Raw genomic sequence first — 19,918 nt, forward strand, 5'->3', positions numbered from 1 at the left:
AATCCCTACCATCCCCTTCAGCCTACAGCGGGGGAATTACTCACACATGGATGGGGGAAGCATGGATGGTCGATGGAGAGGCGTCGGTGGTGATGATGGTGATGATCTCCTCCAATTCACCGTCCCGGCAGGGTGCCAGAACGGAGTTTCTAGTCCCGAGACGGAGTGTCGCGATGGCGGCGGAGTTCTGGATGTCTTCTGGCAGATTGGTCGAACCCCCGTGCGTTTTTAGGTCGAAAGCCTTAAGTAGTCCAGAGGGGAGCGTCGGGGGCTGGCCGAGGTGACGCCACCATAGGGCGGCGGCCCAGGGGCCCACCGTGCCGCCTGGTGCTGTGGGCGCCTCGTGGCCCCCCTCTGTCTCGTCTTCTGGCTCCGTAGGTCTTATGTGAAAATAGGCCCATTGCAATTATTTCCGGGGATTTTCCTGAAAGTTGAGTTTCTGCACAAAAACAAGACACCAGGGCAATTCTGCTGAAAACAGCGTTAGTCTGTGTTAGTTGTATCCAAAATACACAAATCAGAGACAAAACAATAGCAAAAGTGTTCGGGAAAGTAGATATGTTTTGGACGTATCAATGTGCAGCTCCAGCACCCTCCCCTTGGTGGTCCAGTCTGCCAAGTGGTGGCCTTCTAGACCACAACACGCAAACCGGGAGGAAATTACATTTGGCCTGAAAGCGGCTTGACATGCCGCACTTGAAGCACTCCATCATCGAAGCAGGGCCCAACCAATTTTTGCGTGCCGGCGGTTCCTTGCCCAGAGCTCGGCGATGGGCTCCCTGGCGCGGATGGCTTTTTTTTTCTCTCCGCGATAATTTTCCGCGGCTCAGCCCCCGTCGAGCTCAGTCACGGGAGCCTGTGCCTCGGCCTCCTCATGCGCGCGACGAGCGTCCTCCCACTTCTTCTCCCGCTCAACCCACAATGGTGGCCGCGAATTGTCGTTGGCATTATCCTTCGAGCCCCTATCTCTTGTTCTGCTCTGCAAGTGGGCACGATCTCAGAGTAACCTCCATCTACTGTGACCGGCCATTCCGCACCGTGGGATGCTCCTCCAGTCTCCTCTTGTTGTGGGCTTGGTTCCCCTTCCCCATGTTGGCGCTCCATGCCCACCACCTACGCGAACGAGCGCGTGAGGGGCGGCGGTATCAGAGTCAGCATGCGTATTTGTTCTAGGTCAAATTTTTAGTTTTATTCTAAGTGTAGCGGTAGCATGTTGTTACTCTTTTTAAAGGGTTAGTCAAAATTTAAAAAGTTTGACTTGGAAAAAACTAAAAGTACACTTATTCGGAAAAAAGATTGATATCACATAATATATCAATTTAAGTATCTACGCAGCGTAGATTTTCAATTGGGGCCGATGAGAGCAAGAAAACACAAGTTAATGGGATGTTAGAGATTTATCTAGATTTTAGTATATCTATACACCAAAGAGTAGTACTATTTTTATACAAACTTAAGATACATCTAAATTTACACAAACTTAAGACTTTTTTTTATTGATGAAGGTAGTACTATTTTTTCCAAGTTTTCTTTATGTTCTGTTCTGACAAAAACTACCCAAGACAGTGCAGGAGCGAGCACCAGACTGAGGGACCAGCAAGTTCTCCGCCCGTTGCAGGACAAGCGTGCATAGACGAGCAAGCAAATCACAAAGAGTCGATCGAGAAGAGCATCAAAAGGACGACTCATTTCCCCTTTCATATCTCTCTCCACCCCTCATCTCCTTGAGAGTATCTTTGTCCTCCTAGTCGGCGTGCCATTTGGGAGGAGTTTCCTTGACTCCGGTATGACGCTACACATCGACTTTGCTTCAAGTGGTATAGTCCCCGACGGCAAGGTGGATAGCCATTTCTGGAGGTCCCAGATCTACAGTGGAGAAGAAGGGACGGATCGCTTTTTTCTAGGGTCCTTCTTCCAAATAGTGAGGATCATGCTGTAACCTAGTTTTTTTTAAGGTCCTCTTTGTAATTGTATGCCCACTGCTCTCTTTGGGCATTCGGGAAATCCCAAAATTTCGGGACGGGAAATACGGGACAAAATATTTCGGGTTCCAGAAAATGACACCCGAAAGTGAATCCTACTATATGATCCCCGACAATTCGGATTCGGGGAAATTCATGAATAGCCCGAATAGATACTAACAAAAAGAATTGACAGTAACAAGCAGTGTGTCAGCGTCCTTCAATCGACGCGTGGGTCGCCGGAGTTGTAGCTTGCCAGTCTCCACAACGAGGCGAGGAGGATGGTGGGAGGAGGTGTCCTAGTCGAGCGCCGATGACACCGGGGAGGTGTCGACGAGGAGCAGACGACTGCGAGGGAGTGCAAGAGGTCGCGAGCCATTCCGGTGGGAGGGCCATGACTCACAGGCGAGGAGGCACCCCCACTCCTCGTCTAGGTCGTGGCGGAATGATCCCCCATGGTGGCCGCAGTCCCGTCGTGTTCCTCGACCTGTCTCACATGTGGGTGAGGCAGTGGCGGCTTGAAACATGGAGTGGGGAGGTTGGGGGAGGCGGGGAGTGGGGAGGTCGGGAAGAGGCTCCGTGCGCTCATGGTAGTCTAGGGTGACAACTCCACTTGGGCTAGACTTAAGGTGTCTAGGCTTTCTAAATCAAAATTGTTAATGGGCCTCTCGGGATATTCGGGATATTCAGGTGCCAAAACTACAGGCCGAAATTCCTGAAATAATTTTGAGAATTCGAAACACCTTCCTAAATAAATGCCCGGACTTTCTATACAGGTTTAGGACCGGAAATTTTGGGTTCATGTTTTAATAAATGCAGCAACCAGGTCTTTCTGGACCCTACCTTGTTCAAAAAAATAAAAGATAAGAGCATCAAAACGTGCATATTGTCTGTGCCCAACATAAGTGTACAACATACAAAAGATCACCGGACCAAGGCATCATTCGCTTCCAGATGAAGATTGGAGGCGCCGCAAGGCATCTCCAACAGTCCAACGCGTTAGACACCAACACGAAAAAAAGCCGCATGTCTGTATACGTTTGCACTGCTTAATTTTTTTCCGCATGGGTGTGCCATGCATTGATTAGAAAGAAAAGAGAGAAAGATGACATTTTCTATGGTCAGGAATGGCCAGCACATGAGTCTACCATACATTAAAAAGGAAACAATTGATGACCCATTCACGATTTTAGCTAAAATAACTATGTGCTGTACTTTTGTTGCTAGGCTAGTTGTTAATTGATAGGTAGACTTTCTTGCAACTAATTAGAACAAAAACTAGTGGAATGTGCCAAAAGTCTGTTAATGTGGTGATACGTGCAACGTTATGAACAGAACATGCTGGAATGTGCAAGAATTCCCTCGCGAGCAAGCAAAGCACAAAGAGACGATCGAGAAGAGCATGGAAGACGTGCGTACTGTCTGCGCGCGACACGAGCCTACAACATACAAAAGCCAGCAGAAGTTCACCTCACCAGACAAGGCATTGTTCACTTGCAGGCCAAGATCGGAGCAGAGGCGCCGCAGAGGTTTCTGTTAAGCGCAGATCAAAGTGTCAGAGTAGACGCGGCACACTCCACTCCACACTGACACTACCGACGAGACCAAGATGGGCGACGATGAGAACAAGAAACATAAATTAATGGATTTATTACTACTCACAGTATTTTCTTGATTCCTTTCTTTAACCATCCATCCACAGTCCACACACACGTCAAAGATGGAGTGGTCGAATCCAACAAGGTCAACCATCCATTGCCTGAGATCTACTACTATCACCGAGCTCGCCGGTCGCGCGGTGGACAGGTGCCCAGCTAGCTAGATGCTAGCAAGAACAAGCGAGCGCCGCCGGCTGGACGGCTTGCCGGCGTTGGTCCTGCAGCTCCGGCGGACGTGGCAGAGCACCCAGTACTCGTCCTCCGCGCCCTCGTCCGCGCGGCGGTAGCACAGCGGGTCCGTGATCTCGTACTCCGTCATCACCCACCCGGTGCTCCGCCGCCCCTCCGCCCCGCCGAGCACGTAGAAGCCGTACCTGGTCCTGGACCAGCGCGCCACCACGCCCAGCGCCGTCACCGACCGCCCGTGCTCCCGGTTCCCGCTGTGCATCCACGAGCCGCCGCCGCCCGCCGGGGTGCGCCGCACCACGGCGTTGCCCCGCCGCCGCGCCGCGAAGAAGTACCCGTGCCCGCGCTGGAGGAGCCCGTGCCGCGCCAGCAGCTCCCACGGCGTCGCCGCGCAGGGGTCCGCCTCCACCACGGCGCCCGGCACCCGGGGAGCGAACCCACGCAGCTGCGGACGCAGGAAGTGCAGCACCAGCTCGTCCTCCGAAGGCTCGAAGTCGAGCCCCGCCTTCTCCTTCTCAGTCTCCTCCTCGCCGCCGGCGAACAGAACCAGATTCTTCTGCTCCTCCATTGCTCGCTCTGGTGAAGTCAATGCTGCTGAGGACAAGATGCGGCGAGGGACAGAGACAGCTAAGATGAAAAGATAGCCATTCGGCACGCACTTCCAACCAACCACCCGCTACCATGGAGGCATGGACATTTCCCCTTTCGGCCCAACACGCCCTACTCGATCCAGCCCAATTTGGATCGCTGCTAAGAGCTTCCAGCATGCCCAAATGTGGTGATTTTCAACAACAACAAAAAGTGCCCAACTTAGGCATTGGCAACGCTCTAGTTGTACATCGATTTCCTATGTATACATAATATTGGATAAGGATCAAGATATAGTGTCGTCGTGGTGGAACGGCAGATGCCATAGAATGACTTAAGTTGGGGCCGAATGTACACTTGAGGATCCGGGTGAGGATAAGGTTAAGGGGAAAAGAGAGAGTGAACTCCGGATTGTATTTGCATGCCCAAATCTGATGATTCTCAACAACAAAAAAGTGACCAAATCTGGCAGTTATTTTTTCCAAAATAGATGCACACAATTTTTTATTGCATAGTTTAGTAACTCATAGGTTTACATCTCATGGGTCACATAAGGTGTACATAAAAATCAACAAGCGAAATAAAATCAATACAAGTCGTCTATGCATCTTGTAGTCGTTTAGAAAGCCGCCAACCACCTGCCACCCTGGTTGAAGATATCCCATGCAACCATCTCCAGACGGGTACACCTAGTATCCATATGCGCACGTTGCACCTCCAGAATCGATTTTCTGTGTATAAAAAATATGGATACGACCAAGATACACGCTCTAGCACTCTCTTCTCGTATCACTTCCCAGCTCTGCATGCCATTGTCCTCCTTATGGTACTCGAGGAAGTCCGCTCTTCAATGGCTTCTTCTCTAACCTCTATGTAGACTGCATCTTCCTGCGTTGTCTCGCAGCCTAATTATACGGTACAAGGAGACCTAATTATACTGTACAAGGAAGAGTAAAGAGGGTACTCAACATGTCCAGGAATATGAGATGGTGTTTGATGCACTATCACTACTTAGAACAGCAGAATTCTAAAAAAAGAATGCATTTTGCAGGATAAGAGTCAAATTTTATCTGAAGAACTAGTTCCCTATGGACTCATTTCCTGCCGCCTGCTCGCGGTTCCAGCAAGGAACATGGAGTGACAAGTTATACTTTTTACACTCTCGAGAGGTTCATTTGACAAGAATACATGTGTATAAAGCAACTCATGAACTTATAGAGAGCACTGCCTAGTACAGTCCGAGATTAAACATGCTACAATATTAGACGTACATAGGATTTGGGGAAATCAACACTATCCAAAGGGGTGGCCTCGTGTTATATTTATATTAGAGTACAATGGCACAATTTTTAGAGTCCAAATCCAATACGGGTTAATATACAAGGAAACTATTACTACCTCCATCCCAAAGCTAGCTTAAGGCTTATATTAATTTTAGAAAATCAAATTATGTCTAGTTTGACTAAATTTTTACCTAAAATCATTAACATGCAAAATATAAAATCATTATTATTAGATAGATAATGAAATATATTTTCGTGTGGTATCTAAAAAATATTATATTTGTTGATATATTCTTCTAGATGTTTGGTCAAATTTTATTTGATTTGACTTTTCAAAAAAATATAAACCTTAAGATTTGGGATGGAGGTAGTATATGTCTATTATTCTTCCTCAATCTTAATCTTGTCTGAAGTATCAAGGAGGTTAAGACTGTGCCGCAGACCTCAAATGCAAATATACATACATACCAAGCTAAAATAGTTCTTGCTTCTGAATAAATCTTTAGTGCATTTGAAGAGATACGCGCGCAAACTTGTTCAGTCATCAGTTAATAACATGTGCACTTACGAAACTTGTTGAAGTGTATAAGTAGATTGCCTAGCCCTTTCCATCAGTTCGGACTTTTGGTTCAAGTGGCTAATGCATGAAGCTTGACAAAACTTGGGTGACAGCAGTCTATTTCAGCAGCATGCAACTGTAGCTGAACCCACAAGCACACACACATGATAATCAAAGACGGAGCAACACGTGAACTGAGGCATAGCCCGAATGGTTGGCTGGTGTTGATACCTATCCTACCCACGAGATCCCGAGTCCTGAATGCTAGCACCCACTCTCTGTCGTACACACCCAAATATCTTCTATTGAATTGCTTGGAGGGATTCTTATCCCCAAGTCGAGTTCGAGTGCTAGCGCCCGCTCTCTTGTCATAGACACCCAAATATCTTCTATTGAATTGTTTGGAGGGCTTTTTACCTCCAAGTCGCATTTTTTTTTATAACGGAGCAACACCAGACCTATGCTCGAGATAAGTTTTCACTGAAATTTTAGATATGAGCATGCAAGGTACAGAAGAATACTAGCTACAGAAGTTCTGAACTTCCAGATATGTGCAACTATATTTTCAGAGACAAACATTGTCGTTCTTAACTTGCTAAAACACCACTTGAATGCACAGGTAGTAATTGAAACCTGAACTTCTACCAATAAAGTGTTCAAGCTGTCAAACACAAGACTCTTAACTTGATTATATTCGTAGTACAGTGAAGTTGCTGCTGTATAAAGATACCAAACATCTGAGTACAAAAACTGAGCCTAGTATGAAACAACACCATATACAGGCAAGCAACGAATTTTCTTGTATCAAAAAGAGAAGTACTAGCTCTGTGGTTGACAACCTGAGGAGAGATCCATGAATGTTGGGTACTTTCATTGCAGGTCATTAGGAGCCATATGTAAATGCCATGTGAGATGTCCTTGGAAGTCTTGCACATCTAAATATCCTTGCGTGCTGACTAGGACAGCCATCTCTAGCAAGTGTGTTGCTGTACCCCTATAGTTTTTTTATAGATAAAAGGCACAAGTGCCCGACTTTGAATTAACAAAGCCACCAACGGCGACAACAGTGTTGAACCCAGCTTACAGATCGAGACCACACACCCACACAAACTACCAAAGAAGCTACAACCGGAAGCGCGACCAACGGGTTCAGCCAGAACGCCTACGAGGACTCGGAGCAGAGCTGTAAGCTACAGTGTCGGGCCGGAGCTCACTCGAGAGCGAGCCATATATGGCAGCGCGTAGCTTCTGACTTGGCGAGCGTTCGTGATATAAAATCATTGTATAGTTTGATACGAAGGAGATAGGTTTGTTTCTGAGGCCTCTCATTTCTAAATAGTTTTGTGTGTACGTAGTGTCATTTCAGTATAAGAGATGTTACAAAGATCGAGAGATCATCTCATTGCAAACTAGCCAGAGTTGTTGAGAAGCAAAAGGGGAGAACATGCCATGCTGAGAGAGGATACCCTTCCAGAAAATATATAGCGTGAATATGAAAGTGGTGGGTGAGATACAATCCAAACTCATAAATGTGATATACTCCGTATATGAGATAGCATCTACGGCCCAACAACGTTGCATGTATTAGTATGCCTCCACCAGTGAATACGGAGGCCCCCAAGCTTGTAGTTGTCCTCGTGAACCCTTCTGCAAGCTTTGCAGAGTGCAATGCAAGTATGTTTACATGGTCTTTCTATTTGTATGGCATGCTTGATAAAATATTTTCACGTGCAGTACTGAATCCAATGTTGTTAGAGTTGTAATAATCAGACACATAATCGTAATCACATACAGTGTCCTACACCTATGGACACCTTTGTACGCCGCCATTGTGTCCACATAACATCATATACATGTATAGGAAACGCCTAAATCAGGTTTTTGATGTGATTTTGCCTGATCTCTCTTGATGCTCTCACTACTCTGCTCTGGTGGTCAGTTGTGGACTCCGTCACTTTTGTTGCGACTCGCCGCTAGCCCGATCTTCTCCTCCCTGGTTCCTTTTCGCCCTCCAACTCCTCGGCTCCCTGGTTCTTGGCTCTCCTAAGTCACGGCCATGGGCCATGGCTCGTGGAGCTTGGTCCATGAGAGAGAGCTCTTATTCAGGTAAGAACGTGAGAGCTTGGTCCTTTGAAAGTACTCCACGATTATGTCCCTTAGTTATTTCTACGTTGGCTGCTGGATAAGGTTGAGCTTGATTTTGTTAGAGATGTATAGACCCCTTTCTTGTATATCCTCAGTGTACGAGGTGATTTCCTGCATATTGTAACACATGTATATGTACTGGCCTTTGGCCCTCTGTGAATTCAAGTTGTTCATTCACAACATGGTATCAGAGCTTAGGTTTAGCTCCCTCCGCACGTAGCAACTCCATGCTCGATCTGCGCCGCCACCGCCAATCTTGCGGCCGCTGCTGCTGTCCTCTTTCTTCTTTCTCCTCTCCTCCGTCTTGGTTTGGGCTGCTACTGCCTACCCGAGCTGCTGCTGCCGGCCATCCACCACCGGAGGCCACCCGCCGCCGGCCTTTCTCCCGGCCGGATGCTCAGCGCCAGACCTGCCTGGCCATCCGCCACCAGGCCCTGCCCTAGCCGTCCGCCGCCGGCCTCGCCCCGACCGTCCGCCGCCCTGCCTAGGCCGGCTCCGGTCGCCCGTGACTCATGCCTCCTCCTGCCTCCTGTGTCGAGCACAAGCTTGAGTCCTGCTCGTGAGCTCGGCCCAATCCAAATCCAGTCTGCTGGTTGACTTCAAAAAAATATCAGAGAGTTGAGTCTACCAGTATGGCATCATTTTCTGCGGGCTATGTTAGCATTCCTCGGTGCCCGGTGATTTTTGATGGCACCAACTATGGGGGTTTATTGCCTTTATGCGTATCCATATACGTGGTCTCCGAGTGTGGATTGTTCTTATTGGCGAGCTCTCGTGTCCGCTGCGCCCTATTGCTCATGTGCCTCCTACCCTGCCGCATGTGTCACTGGCCCTTGCTGATGATGCTAGCCAGGATGATCGGGATGCAGCCAAGTCTACCGAGGCCGCTGCTGATGAGGCATATGAGCAGCATGTACTTGCTTATTCAGAGGCTGTTGATCCCTATCATGATAGTCTGTCTGCTTTTACTCGGTGTGATGAGGATGTCAGAGCAGCTGCGGGCGCAGGAAGTGCAGCACCAGCTCGTCCTCCGAAGGCTCGAAGTCAAACCCCGCCTTCTCCTTCACCATCTCCTCCTCCCCGCCGGCGAACAGAACCAAATTCTTCTGCTCCTCCATTACCTGAGTCTCCTCCTCGCTCGGATGAAGTCAATGCTGCTCAGGACAAGATGCGGCGGGGGACAGAGACAGCTAAGCTAAAAAGATAGCCATTCGGCACGCACTTCCAACCAACCACCCGCTACCATGGATGCATGGACCTTTCCCCTTTCGGCCCAACACGCCCTACTCGATCCAGCCCAATCTGGATCGCTGCTAAGACCTTCCAGCATGCCCAAATGTGGTGATCTTTTCAACAAAAAAAAAGTGCCCAAATTTGGCAGTGGCAACGCTCTAGTTGCACATCGATTTCACGTGTATACATAATAGAGTGTGGCTTTTTAGGCCTTGTTTGGTACTAGTGTTTTAGCGGGGATTAGTGGGGATAATACTCTAGAGTATTGGGTGAATCACTGTTGTCACCCACTCCCCACAAAACCCCATCTCCAATCCACTAGGTAGGGGTAGAGTATTGGGGATTGAAAAAAATATACTAAAATTTGGGAGAAAAGTGGGGATAAGTGGGGATTAAACTCTCTCAAACTCTAGTACCAAACATGCATTGGGGATAAGGGCATCTCCAGCGGTGCAACGTAAACGGTCGCTCTGACCGTTTTTGTCCGCCCTGACCGGAAATGCGTCTGGCACCACCTCCAGCGGGGCGACGCAAAGTGATCGGGCCGTCCGCGGAGACGCGAACCTGGCCCAAATATGCGCCTCGGATGCGTCTCTGCGGACGTCCGGAAACGTCCGCTCGCGTCTGGCGGACGTTTCGTCGGACCCGCCTAGCAGCGATCCTGCGTCGATGCGTCTTCTCAAACGCGCCAGTGACTGCAAAGCTGCGTCGCTTCGGCACTCTGCGCCACGTTAATGGCGACGATGCCTCGACTGCCGAGCGGTCACCCACCTCCGCCAACCACGTTAATGGCGACGCCACGCGTCCCGCAGCCACCGCATGCCGCCGACCTATATAAAGGGGGCGCGTGTTCTTCTTCCTCATCCACTCCTCCAAAGAAACCCTAGCCGCCACAAAGCTCGACCATAGCGCTGCCTAGGTGTTCATGCGACACAGCCAAACCCGCGAGGAAGTCCATGGCCGGTCCTGGTGGCCGGCGAGGCGGCCGAGGCCACGGCCCTGGGCGCCTCCGTGGCCGGGGCAGGGGCCGCCGTGGTGGAGCAGCTACGGTCCCATGCTCGCCGTCGCCTGCGCCCTGCTGGAGAAGAGGGAAAAAAAGAAGAAAAAAAATGCGTCGCCCCGCTGGAGTAGACCCAGACGCAAACGGACGCGCGGACAAAAACGTCATTTTAGCGTCCGCAGCGCGACGACGGACGCTCGCGGAAATTAAAATGCGTCGCGCCGCTGGAGATGCCCTAAGTGGGGATTTAAAGTTTAGAGCGGATTATCCCTCCTAATCCCCACTAAAACTCTAGTACCAAACAAGGCCTTAAGGATCAAGATATAGAGTGTGGATTTGTAAGGATCGAGTACCGGCGACGGAGACAACTCTGAATGCGTTAAGCCGCAGGTGTAGTCCAAAGAAGAATGTGAGACAAACATAATGCGGGATGCTTTGACATCAAACCAGTGAATATCCCTCTTCGATGCATGTAAATACTAACATACGCAATTAACAACAAACGAGATGGCAGGTCAAGTGATGGTGAGATACTGACGACCCTCACCTGCTCGTCGCAACAAGTCCAACGAGTATTTTATTTTCTGGGTGAGTGAGAGACCATGATCAGCGCAACAAAGAAGTGAAGTTTACCCAAATCGTTGACAACAAAATCAGCACTCGCCCAAATATCATCAACTGCACTCTCACTGATAAGAGAATCAACTGCACTCAAGGATGTTTGATATGAAACAGCACCATATACAGGCACTCTTACTAGGCTCAGTATTCGTACATCTGCAAGAAAGAAGTTGCTTGAAAGTCTTGCACATCTAAATATCCTTTAGTTCTGACTGGAACAGCCATCTCTGGCAAGTGTGTTGCTGTACCCCTATATGGCGGTGTGTAGCTGCAGACTTGGCGGGTGTTCATGATATAAAATCATTGTATTGTTTGATATACAAGAGATAGGTTTGTTTCTGAGGCCTCTCATTTCTAAATAGTTTTGTGTGTAGTGTGATTTCAGTATAAGAGATGTTACAAAGATCGAGAGATCATCTCATTGCAAGCTAGCCAGTCAAGTTGTTGAGAAACAAAAGGAGAGAACATGTCATGCTAAGAGAGGATACCTTCCTGAAAATATATAGAGTGAATATGAAAGTGGTGGGTGAGATACAATCCAAACTCATAAATGTGATAAATATGCAGAATAGAAGATAGCTCTACGGCCCAACAATGTTACATGTATTAGTATGCCTCCAGTGAATACGGAGGCCCCAAGGCTTGTAGTTGGCCTCATGAACCCTTCTGCAAGCTTTGCAGAGTGCAATGCAGGTATGTTTACATGGTCTTTCCGTTTGTATGACAGGTTTGATGAAATATTTTCACGTGGATTACTGAATCCAATGTTGTTAGAGTTGTAATAATCAGTCAGAGAATCGTAATTACATACAGTGTGTAGTACATTTATCTGGACACCTTTGTACGCCGCCATTGTGTCCACAAAACATAATATACCTGTATAGGAAACGCCTAAATCAGGTTCTTGATGTGATTTGGCCTCCTAATCTCTCTTGATGCTCTCACTACTCTGCTCTGGCGGTCAGTCGTGGACTCCGTCACTTTTGCTGCGACTTGCCGCTAGCCCGAGTCTTCTCCTCCCTTGGTTCCTTTTCGCCCTCCAACTCCTCGACTCCCTGGTGCTTGGCTCTACTAAGTCACGGCCATGGCTCGTGGAGCTTGGTCCTTGAGAGAGAGCTCTAATTCAGGTAGGAACGTGAGAGCTTGGTCCTTGGGAAGTACTCCACTATTATGTCCCTTAGTTATTTCTACATTGGCTGCTGGATAAGGTTCAGCTTGATCTGATCCTATTGCTGCAGGTTGCCCTCAATGGATTGGATGGATGCATAGCCATACTTAACCCTTTGCAAATACAATCTTGACAAATAGAGGCAAGTAGATAAATGTATAAGTAAGAATATTTTTTACCATTTCCTCTCTTGTATAAAATAAAAATATTTATATTCTCCAATTAGGGGTCACAACCATCTAGCCCTTTGGATATTTTCGAAAACTAAAAATGTTTTATTAGAAACCATTTCCAAAATATAAGTTTATAAATTCCACTTGTTGATGCCCTCGCGATTAAACATTGTGAGTTGGGAGAAAATGTGACAGTGGAATTACTATCATTGCGAAAATATTGTTTTACATAGGAAACAATGTGATCCTCGTAGTCTCGAATACTTGACACTCAAGATCCACTAAGATTAACTTCAAATTTTCTGCACATAACTCTAATATCATAACAAACATGCGACAAACCCATAACTGGAACAAAACATTTTCCTTGTTAGTTTACACGTTCTGTTAAATTATTGAGCATTTGTTGCTTCAATGCAGTCGGGTGTTCCTTCAATTTTAGATTCAAGTGCAATGTATGAATATGAGTATGTATGAGATGAATGCACAACAAATGAGCCTGCATCTATATCGCGTACGTAGCTGTCGTTCTGTGATAGAGGTGCACAAATTGATGTTTGCATATATTTACCGTATTCTAGCTGTGATTCTGCTGGAAGAATTGGGATGTGATTTTTAGGCACATTAGCATTAGTAAGGTTTCCTTAGGAGGGAGTATTAAACCATGCATACCACAAGGCAACCCATGCCAAAGTTCATCTGCAGCTGTAGCGATGATTCTCACTTGCTACTTACTTCCTCTATTCCCTAACATAAGAAGTTTTGGCAAACTAATTTAGTTTGCCATAAAGTCTTACATTATGGAACGGAGGGAGTACTACACAAGGTATTTTCTATTAACTGATTTAGCTTCTGAAAATACAGAAAATTTGTTGTAAATTGTTCACTAGTCTAATACAAAATATCTCACAGTCCAATTTAAATTAAAATCTTGATAAATACTTCTCAAATTACCCAATTCATTAATGGAGAAAACAAATGATCTTTACCTACATTGTGCTGTTATGTAGATTGATATCTGATCCACGAATACTAATAAATTAACCTCAAGGACATTTATCTGTATTGATTCGCGCCATAACAACAAATGACGATTCTATGAATTTGTCAATTAACTACAATCTTTGACTCTGGCACATGTAGCTAACAAGTGTATTGTTATCTTCTAATAAAACTAGAAAGAACAGGATGGCATATTGACCTACCACCCAAGCTAACTTTCAGTAATGCTTAAGCAACGATGCCATTATAAACCAATTAAGATGCCCATTGCCTATATGATAGGCAATAGCTGCATGACTGAGTTCAGATTCCATGAAGTTGTTGCTTATCGTTTCACTCAGAAGCATATTAACTTAAAGCATTATGTACTGACCAAACCGTCCTAGAGCTCAAAAGCAAAAGTACTATTATCTGTCTGTCAGATATCATAATTATATTTGATGTGAACAGATAGCAATAACAGTGCAAGTAAGCCAGAGTAAAAAAAGTTGACCCCTAACCTTACAGGCTTAAATCTAATGAAGATGCAACAAACTTACTTTACTGTCTCCCTCACAACACATGGGTAAAAGTGGATGGATTTGGGCATTCTCTGGGTTGTTTCTCTATGCGACACAAAAGACATACATTGTATTAAATCAGCTTGGTGCTGAACAAAAATTCCTATATGAACCGAGTTTCTTCACTGGTAGCCTGGTAAGTAAAACCAACTGTCTTTAAAAAGGGAGAGTGAAATGTTGCCGTCAGAACTCCTACTAAGAGGACCAACCTATCTTCAATGGACAACCAAAAAAACCTAGGTGTAATAATTCGGTTAAGAAAATCCAATACATTCTAGTCTTTTGCATCTTTTTAAGGAATTCCAAACTGCACGCCACATTAAACATTCCATAGAAAAGGAAAAACTGATAAATAGCAATGTCACACTAACTCTTTTCACTTCTTGGCCTCTAAAACATGGAATAGTTTCTTTAAAGCTTCAGTACAATCGTGATTCAATCATTCAAAATTGTTTCAACCAAAGCTGCAGTAGCCAGTATGTCATCTAGATAATTTACCTAGATGCTCGACATGCCTACATCTAGGATTTTCCACCTACTCACCAACTAGTTTCATTACATTTCACACATTCTCATGAGGTCATCACTCGCCATCACTAGTACTATTCCACATCTCAATTCCAGTCACCAGGTGGCAAGTTCTGGAATTTAAACAGGTCATATGCCCCTTACAAAATCAGAGGTTTGTTGAGCCACTCAAGATCCCAGTATCATGCAAAGCTTTGTTACCATGACCCCTGATTAACTCAAGCAGTAAAGAAACTTGTGCTGTTTTCCCACAGCTGAACACAACATTTTCCCAAAAACAAATCATTTGCTTTTTGTCAGAAATTATCCAAGTGATACAAAGCATGCGTCTTTCAATTATGCTAAAAAATTGCTTCTTGAAAATGTCAAGGCACTGGCATAAACATGGTCATATTAATACAGAAAAAAGTAGTGGTAAAATCTGCTAATATACAACCCGATATCTTCAACATAACGAATATTTAGCGGGAATAACAATGGAAAAAATCCATAGATGTGATATCAGAATCTTACATGATTACTTAAACTAATCAAAAAGAAAATAAGAAAGAACTCTAATACAATACATGATACAATATTTATGAGAATCTACAAGAGCAAAATGAATTACAATTACCTGCAAAGTGCTTTTAAGTACCCTGCAGGAATGAGACCAAACTAGCGAAAGGTTGTCCTCATATTCCTTTGAAGTTGGAGTGCTATATAAAGGCAGATAACTTCATTGCATCAGTATTTTTATCAGAGAGGAGTAAATAAATCAGTATCTTTAGTAGCGCCACTGTAACTTCTGGGCTAGTCCAAGCTAAAAGTTATCTGCAGGCAGAGTGGAAAACATGGCCAGAGGGAAGGTGCAGATGCGATGAATTGGGAACTCTCGGTGCTTCTGTAGTGATTGGTGTGGATGCGACGAATTGTGATGTTATATAGATTGATATCTGATCCACGAATACTAATAAACCTCAAGGACATGTATCTGTAGTGATTGGTGTGATAGCAACAAATGACGATTCCATGCATTTGTCAATTAACTAAAATCTTTGAATCTGCCACATGTAGCTAACAAGTGTATTGCCATCCTTCAATAAAACTAGAAAGAACAGGATGGCATATTGACCTACCACCCAAGCTAACTTTCAGTGATGCTTAAGCAAAAATGCCATTATAAATTAATTAAGATGCCCATTGCCTATATGATAGGCAATAGCTGCATGACTGAGTTCGGATTCCATAAAGTTGTTGGTTATCGTTTTGACTCAGAAGCATATTAACTTACAGCATCATGTACCGAGCAAAGCGTCCTAGAGCTCAAAAGCAAAAGTATTATCCTCTGCCTGTCAGATATCATACCATATTTGACATGAATAAATAGCAACAGCAGTGCAAGTACACCAAAGAAAGAAGTTGACCCCTAACCTGACAGGCTTAATCTAATGAAGATGCAACAAACTTACTTTACTGTCTCCCTCACAACACATGGGTAAAACTGGATGGATTTGGGCATTCGCTGTATCATTTCTCTATGCAACACAAAAGACATACATTGTATTAAATCAACTTGGTGCTTAACAAAAAATCCTATATATGAGCTGTTTTTCTTCACTGGTAGCCTGGTAGGAAAAACCAAATGTCTTTAAAAAGGGAGAACGAAATGTTGCTGCCAGAACTCCTACATATTCCATTTACTAAGAGCACCAACCTATCTTCAATGGACAACAAAACAAACTACATGTAATAATTCGGTTAATCCAATACGCTCTGGGATTTTGCATCTTTTTAAGGTATAACTGAATCCGATTCATTGAAACTTTATTCCAAACTGTACGCCACGTGAAACGTTTCATAGAAATGGAAAAACTGAAAAATAGCAATGTCACAGTAACTCTTTTCACTTAAAATTAACACAACTTCTTGGCCTCTAAAACATGGAAGAGTTTCTTTAAAGCTTCAGTACAATCATGATTCAAAATAGTTACAGCCAAAGCCGCAGTAGCCAATACGTCATATAGACATTTAACCTACATGCTAGACATGTTGTTTCATTACGTTTCACACATTCTCACGAGGTCATCATTCACCACCACTAGTACTATTCCACATCTCAATTCCTGTCACCAGGTGGCAAGTTCTGGAATTGAAACACGTCATATGAGGTTTGTTGAGCAACTCAAGATCCCAGTATCATTGAAAGCTTTGTTGCCATGACCCATGATTAACTGAAACAGTAAATAAAGTTGTGCTGTTTTCCCCTAGCTGAACACAACATTTTCCCAAAGAAAAAATAATTTGCTTTTTGTCAGAAGTTATCCAAATGATACAAGGGACTGGCATGAATATGGCCGTATTCATATAGTGCAAACTTTTCAGTAAGACCTCGGAAGTTTGGAATCAAATACAGATATGTGAATGCAACTTTATTATGAAACTGGATCATACTACTATTGAGCAAAGTTTGGCTGAAAGTGAAAACTGGAAATTATCAAAACCATAATTTAGTAGTACCAAAGAACACACTGAGATCCAAAAATAAATACCAGTTGTCAGAAGGGGTGCAGTCTTAACATGAGTTCAGATCCAAACATTCGCAATAGTTTTGCAGTGTATGATTATACAAGTCCCCAAACTGCTATAATACCCTAAACCTATATTTCTACAAATTTATCAGACTATTAGTTAGCTTATATTAGTCTCAAAGTCCAGCAATTTGTCAGATTCCAAAAACAGGGCCAAGAGACAATCCTGCACTGGAATAATACAGAACAAAGTGGTGGTAAAATCTGGTAATATGCAACCCGACATGTTCAACATAACCGATCTTTAGTGGGAATAGCAATGGAAAATTCCTTAGATGTGATATCAGAATCTTACAAGATTAATTAAATTAATCAAAAAGCAAATAAGTAAGAAGTACAATACACTATCTAAAAGCAGATTACTTCACTGCATCAGTAGTTTGATCAGAGAGGAGTACCAAACCAATATCTTTTAGTAGTGCCAGTGTAACTTGAGGGCTAGTCCAAGATGAAGGTTATCTGCAGGCAGGCAGAGTGGAAACTATGGTCAGAGGTAAGGTGCGGATGCGACGAATCGAGAACCCTGTCCATAGACGGGTAAGCTTCTGCAAGCGTCGAGAGGGGCTGCCCAAGAAGCGGCGTCCGTCACTCACATGAGCGCGATGAGTCCGAAGAGCAGGAGCGCGGCGACCAAGGAATACTTGAGCGCGACCGCGAAGATGGAGGCGGAGATGAGCACCAGCTGCAGCAGCAGCGAGGCGCCGGCCCAGACCAGCGCAACGGCCGCGGCGTTGTCCGGGGACGGCGCTAGAAGCTCCGCCCAACGTATCTCCGACAACGTAGGGAGAGTCCCTGGCGCGGCTTCCCTCCCCCTTCTCAGCCGGCGGCCCGCTGCCGGAGGCCGCACAGGTGACCTCGAGTCGCCCAAATCGGGTGCGACATGGACCCGTTGGAATACTTCGGATCGGCTGAGGACACCGGGCAGGAATCAGAGTTGGCATATGTGCCGCCATGGGAGGATACAGGAGAGTTCACGAGGAAACAGACGAAGGAGATGGAGAAGGAAGCTAGGTGCACGAACTCAAACCGTTTATGTCCATACGATCGGAAATCGACGGCTCTGATCAACCAAACTTCCAAAGAACTTTCTACCGCTGTGCGACTAGCCGATTACAACTCTCCATGAAAACAAGAACAAAAACGAATACAGCTCTTAATTCTGAACAAACCCACCGCCTATGGCGCCTTTATAATGGCAGCAACAACCTGCCCAGAAAGCCACGATCGAGCTTCAACATCGCAGCCAAAGAACATCCCGAGTTCGCAAAACACGCAAGCCGAAACCATGAGGCGCCGCGGCGGCTTCTCGAGCACGTGGCTCCTCCTTCTCGTCGGCTTCCTCGCCGTCTCCCTCGCTCCGTCGTGTGCAGCGGCGGAGATCAAGACCCGCCCCACGGAGTGGAGCTTCCGCCTCCTCCTTCCCAGCGGCGTGACCGGCGCCGAGAGTCTGGCCTTCGACGCGCGTGGCCAGGGGCCCTACACCGGCGTCTCCGACGGCCGGGTCCTCAGGTGGGGCGGCAGCGCCGTCGGCTGGACCACCTTCGCGCACCACGCCAGCTACCGGAAGCTCGCCATGTGCACCGTGCCCGTGGCGCCGTCGGAGCAGACGGAGAGCTTGTGCGGGCGCCCGCTCGGGCTCGCCTTCCACCGCAAGTCCGGCTACCTCTACATTGCCGACGCCTACAAGGGGCTCATGAGGGTCGGCGCCGACGGCGGCGAGGCCGAGGAGCTCGCCACGGGAGCCGGCGGCGTTCCCTTCAACTTTGTCAACGGCATCGACGTCGATCAGGCTACCGGCGACGTTTACTTCACCGACAGCAGCGTCAATTACCCGCGAAGGTATATATTTTTCGAATAGTCCAATACACAAACGTAGATCATCGTTCCTGCATGCTATAAGATTAATTTGACTACTCGATCTGCATAGCCTAAACTAAATCACCATTGATGCAATGCTACTGAATTTACAGGTTCAATACCGAGATCATGATGAACGCGGACGCCACAGGGAGGCTGCTGAAGTACGACGCGAAGACGAAGCAGGTCACCGTTCTAAAGGACGGACTGCCATACCCTAACGGGGTGGCGGTGAGCTACAACGGGATATACGTTGTCGTGGCGCACACCGTGCCGTGCCAGGCACATAAGTACTATCTGCAAGGAACAAAGGCCGGCCGCTACGAACTACTCGCCGATCTACCGGGCTACCCGGATAATGTGAGGCGTGACGGTAAGGGTGGCTACTGGGTGGCTCTGAACCAGGAGAAGGGGCGCCCCAACGCGACCACGGCTCCGGTGAAGCATTTGGTCGGAGTCCGCCTTGACGGCAATGGCGTGGAGGTGGAGGAGCTCACCGCGGCCAAGGGCGTCACGCTGAGCGAGGTGACTGAGAGGAACGGGACGCTGTGGCTGGGCTCAGTCGAGCTTGACTACATAGGAATAGTTTCATGATTTGATTACATTGTTTTTATTAGGAGAATCAGTACATACTCACTGAGAGTATAACAATGCAGTCAGGTTTTGTTATAGCACAAGTATAACTAGATCTTAATTGGTTGGTAGATGTAATTATCCGAGAACGTTTTTACTGATATTTTCTTATCTATACTCTATCTTGTGTGAAAGTTTTCTCTTTACATGGAACCATGGCATGACACTAGTAGATAACAGGCCTTTTGTTATA

General features: G+C 46.2%; 2 protein-coding genes across 3 annotated transcripts; one reads left to right on the forward strand and one right to left on the reverse strand.

Moving 5' to 3' along the window:
- Positions 1 to 3,444: 3,444 nt before the first annotated feature.
- Positions 3,445 to 4,506, reverse strand: LOC124658998 (NAC domain-containing protein 46-like). 2 transcript variants are annotated; one of them, XR_006989403.1, is made up of 2 exons: positions 3,624 to 4,506; positions 3,445 to 3,494 (listed from the first exon to the last, which is right to left on the reverse strand). XR_006989403.1 is itself a non-coding variant. In XM_047196972.1 (1 exon), the coding sequence occupies exon 1, from the start codon at positions 4,371 to 4,373 to the stop codon at positions 3,780 to 3,782; it is 594 nt and encodes a 197-aa protein (XP_047052928.1). In that variant the 5' UTR covers positions 4,374 to 4,506; the 3' UTR covers positions 3,580 to 3,779. The 2 variants fall into 2 exon arrangements, 1 of the variants encoding a protein (XP_047052928.1); XM_047196972.1 differs by lacking the exon at positions 3,445 to 3,494 and having other exon boundaries at positions 3,580 to 4,506.
- Positions 4,507 to 18,520: 14,014 nt separating this feature from the next.
- LOC124659943 (protein STRICTOSIDINE SYNTHASE-LIKE 10-like) lies at positions 18,521 to 19,686 on the forward strand. Its single transcript, XM_047197746.1, has 2 exons — positions 18,521 to 19,074; positions 19,206 to 19,686. Exons 1-2 carry the CDS (start codon positions 18,521 to 18,523, stop codon positions 19,684 to 19,686), a joined length of 1,035 nt encoding a protein of 344 aa, XP_047053702.1.
- Positions 19,687 to 19,918: the final 232 nt, after the last annotated feature.

This window comes from Lolium rigidum, chromosome 6 (assembly GCF_022539505.1).
Source record: "Lolium rigidum isolate FL_2022 chromosome 6, APGP_CSIRO_Lrig_0.1, whole genome shotgun sequence".
Taxonomy (NCBI): Eukaryota; Viridiplantae; Streptophyta; class Magnoliopsida; order Poales; family Poaceae; genus Lolium; species Lolium rigidum.

Bases quoted from the DNA above. Each gene is read 5' to 3' on its own strand.
- LOC124659943 (XM_047197746.1), top strand. From the start codon at position 18,521: ATGAGGCGCCGCGGCGGCTTCTCGAGCACGTGGCTCCTCCTTCTCGTC. The intron at 19,075-19,205 runs GTATATATTTTT...CTGAATTTACAG, and splicing joins AGCGTCAATTACCCGCGAAG to GTTCAATACCGAGATCATGA.
- LOC124658998 (XM_047196972.1), bottom strand. From the start codon at position 4,373: ATGGAGGAGCAGAAGAATCTGGTTCTGTTCGCCGGCGGCGAGGAGGAG.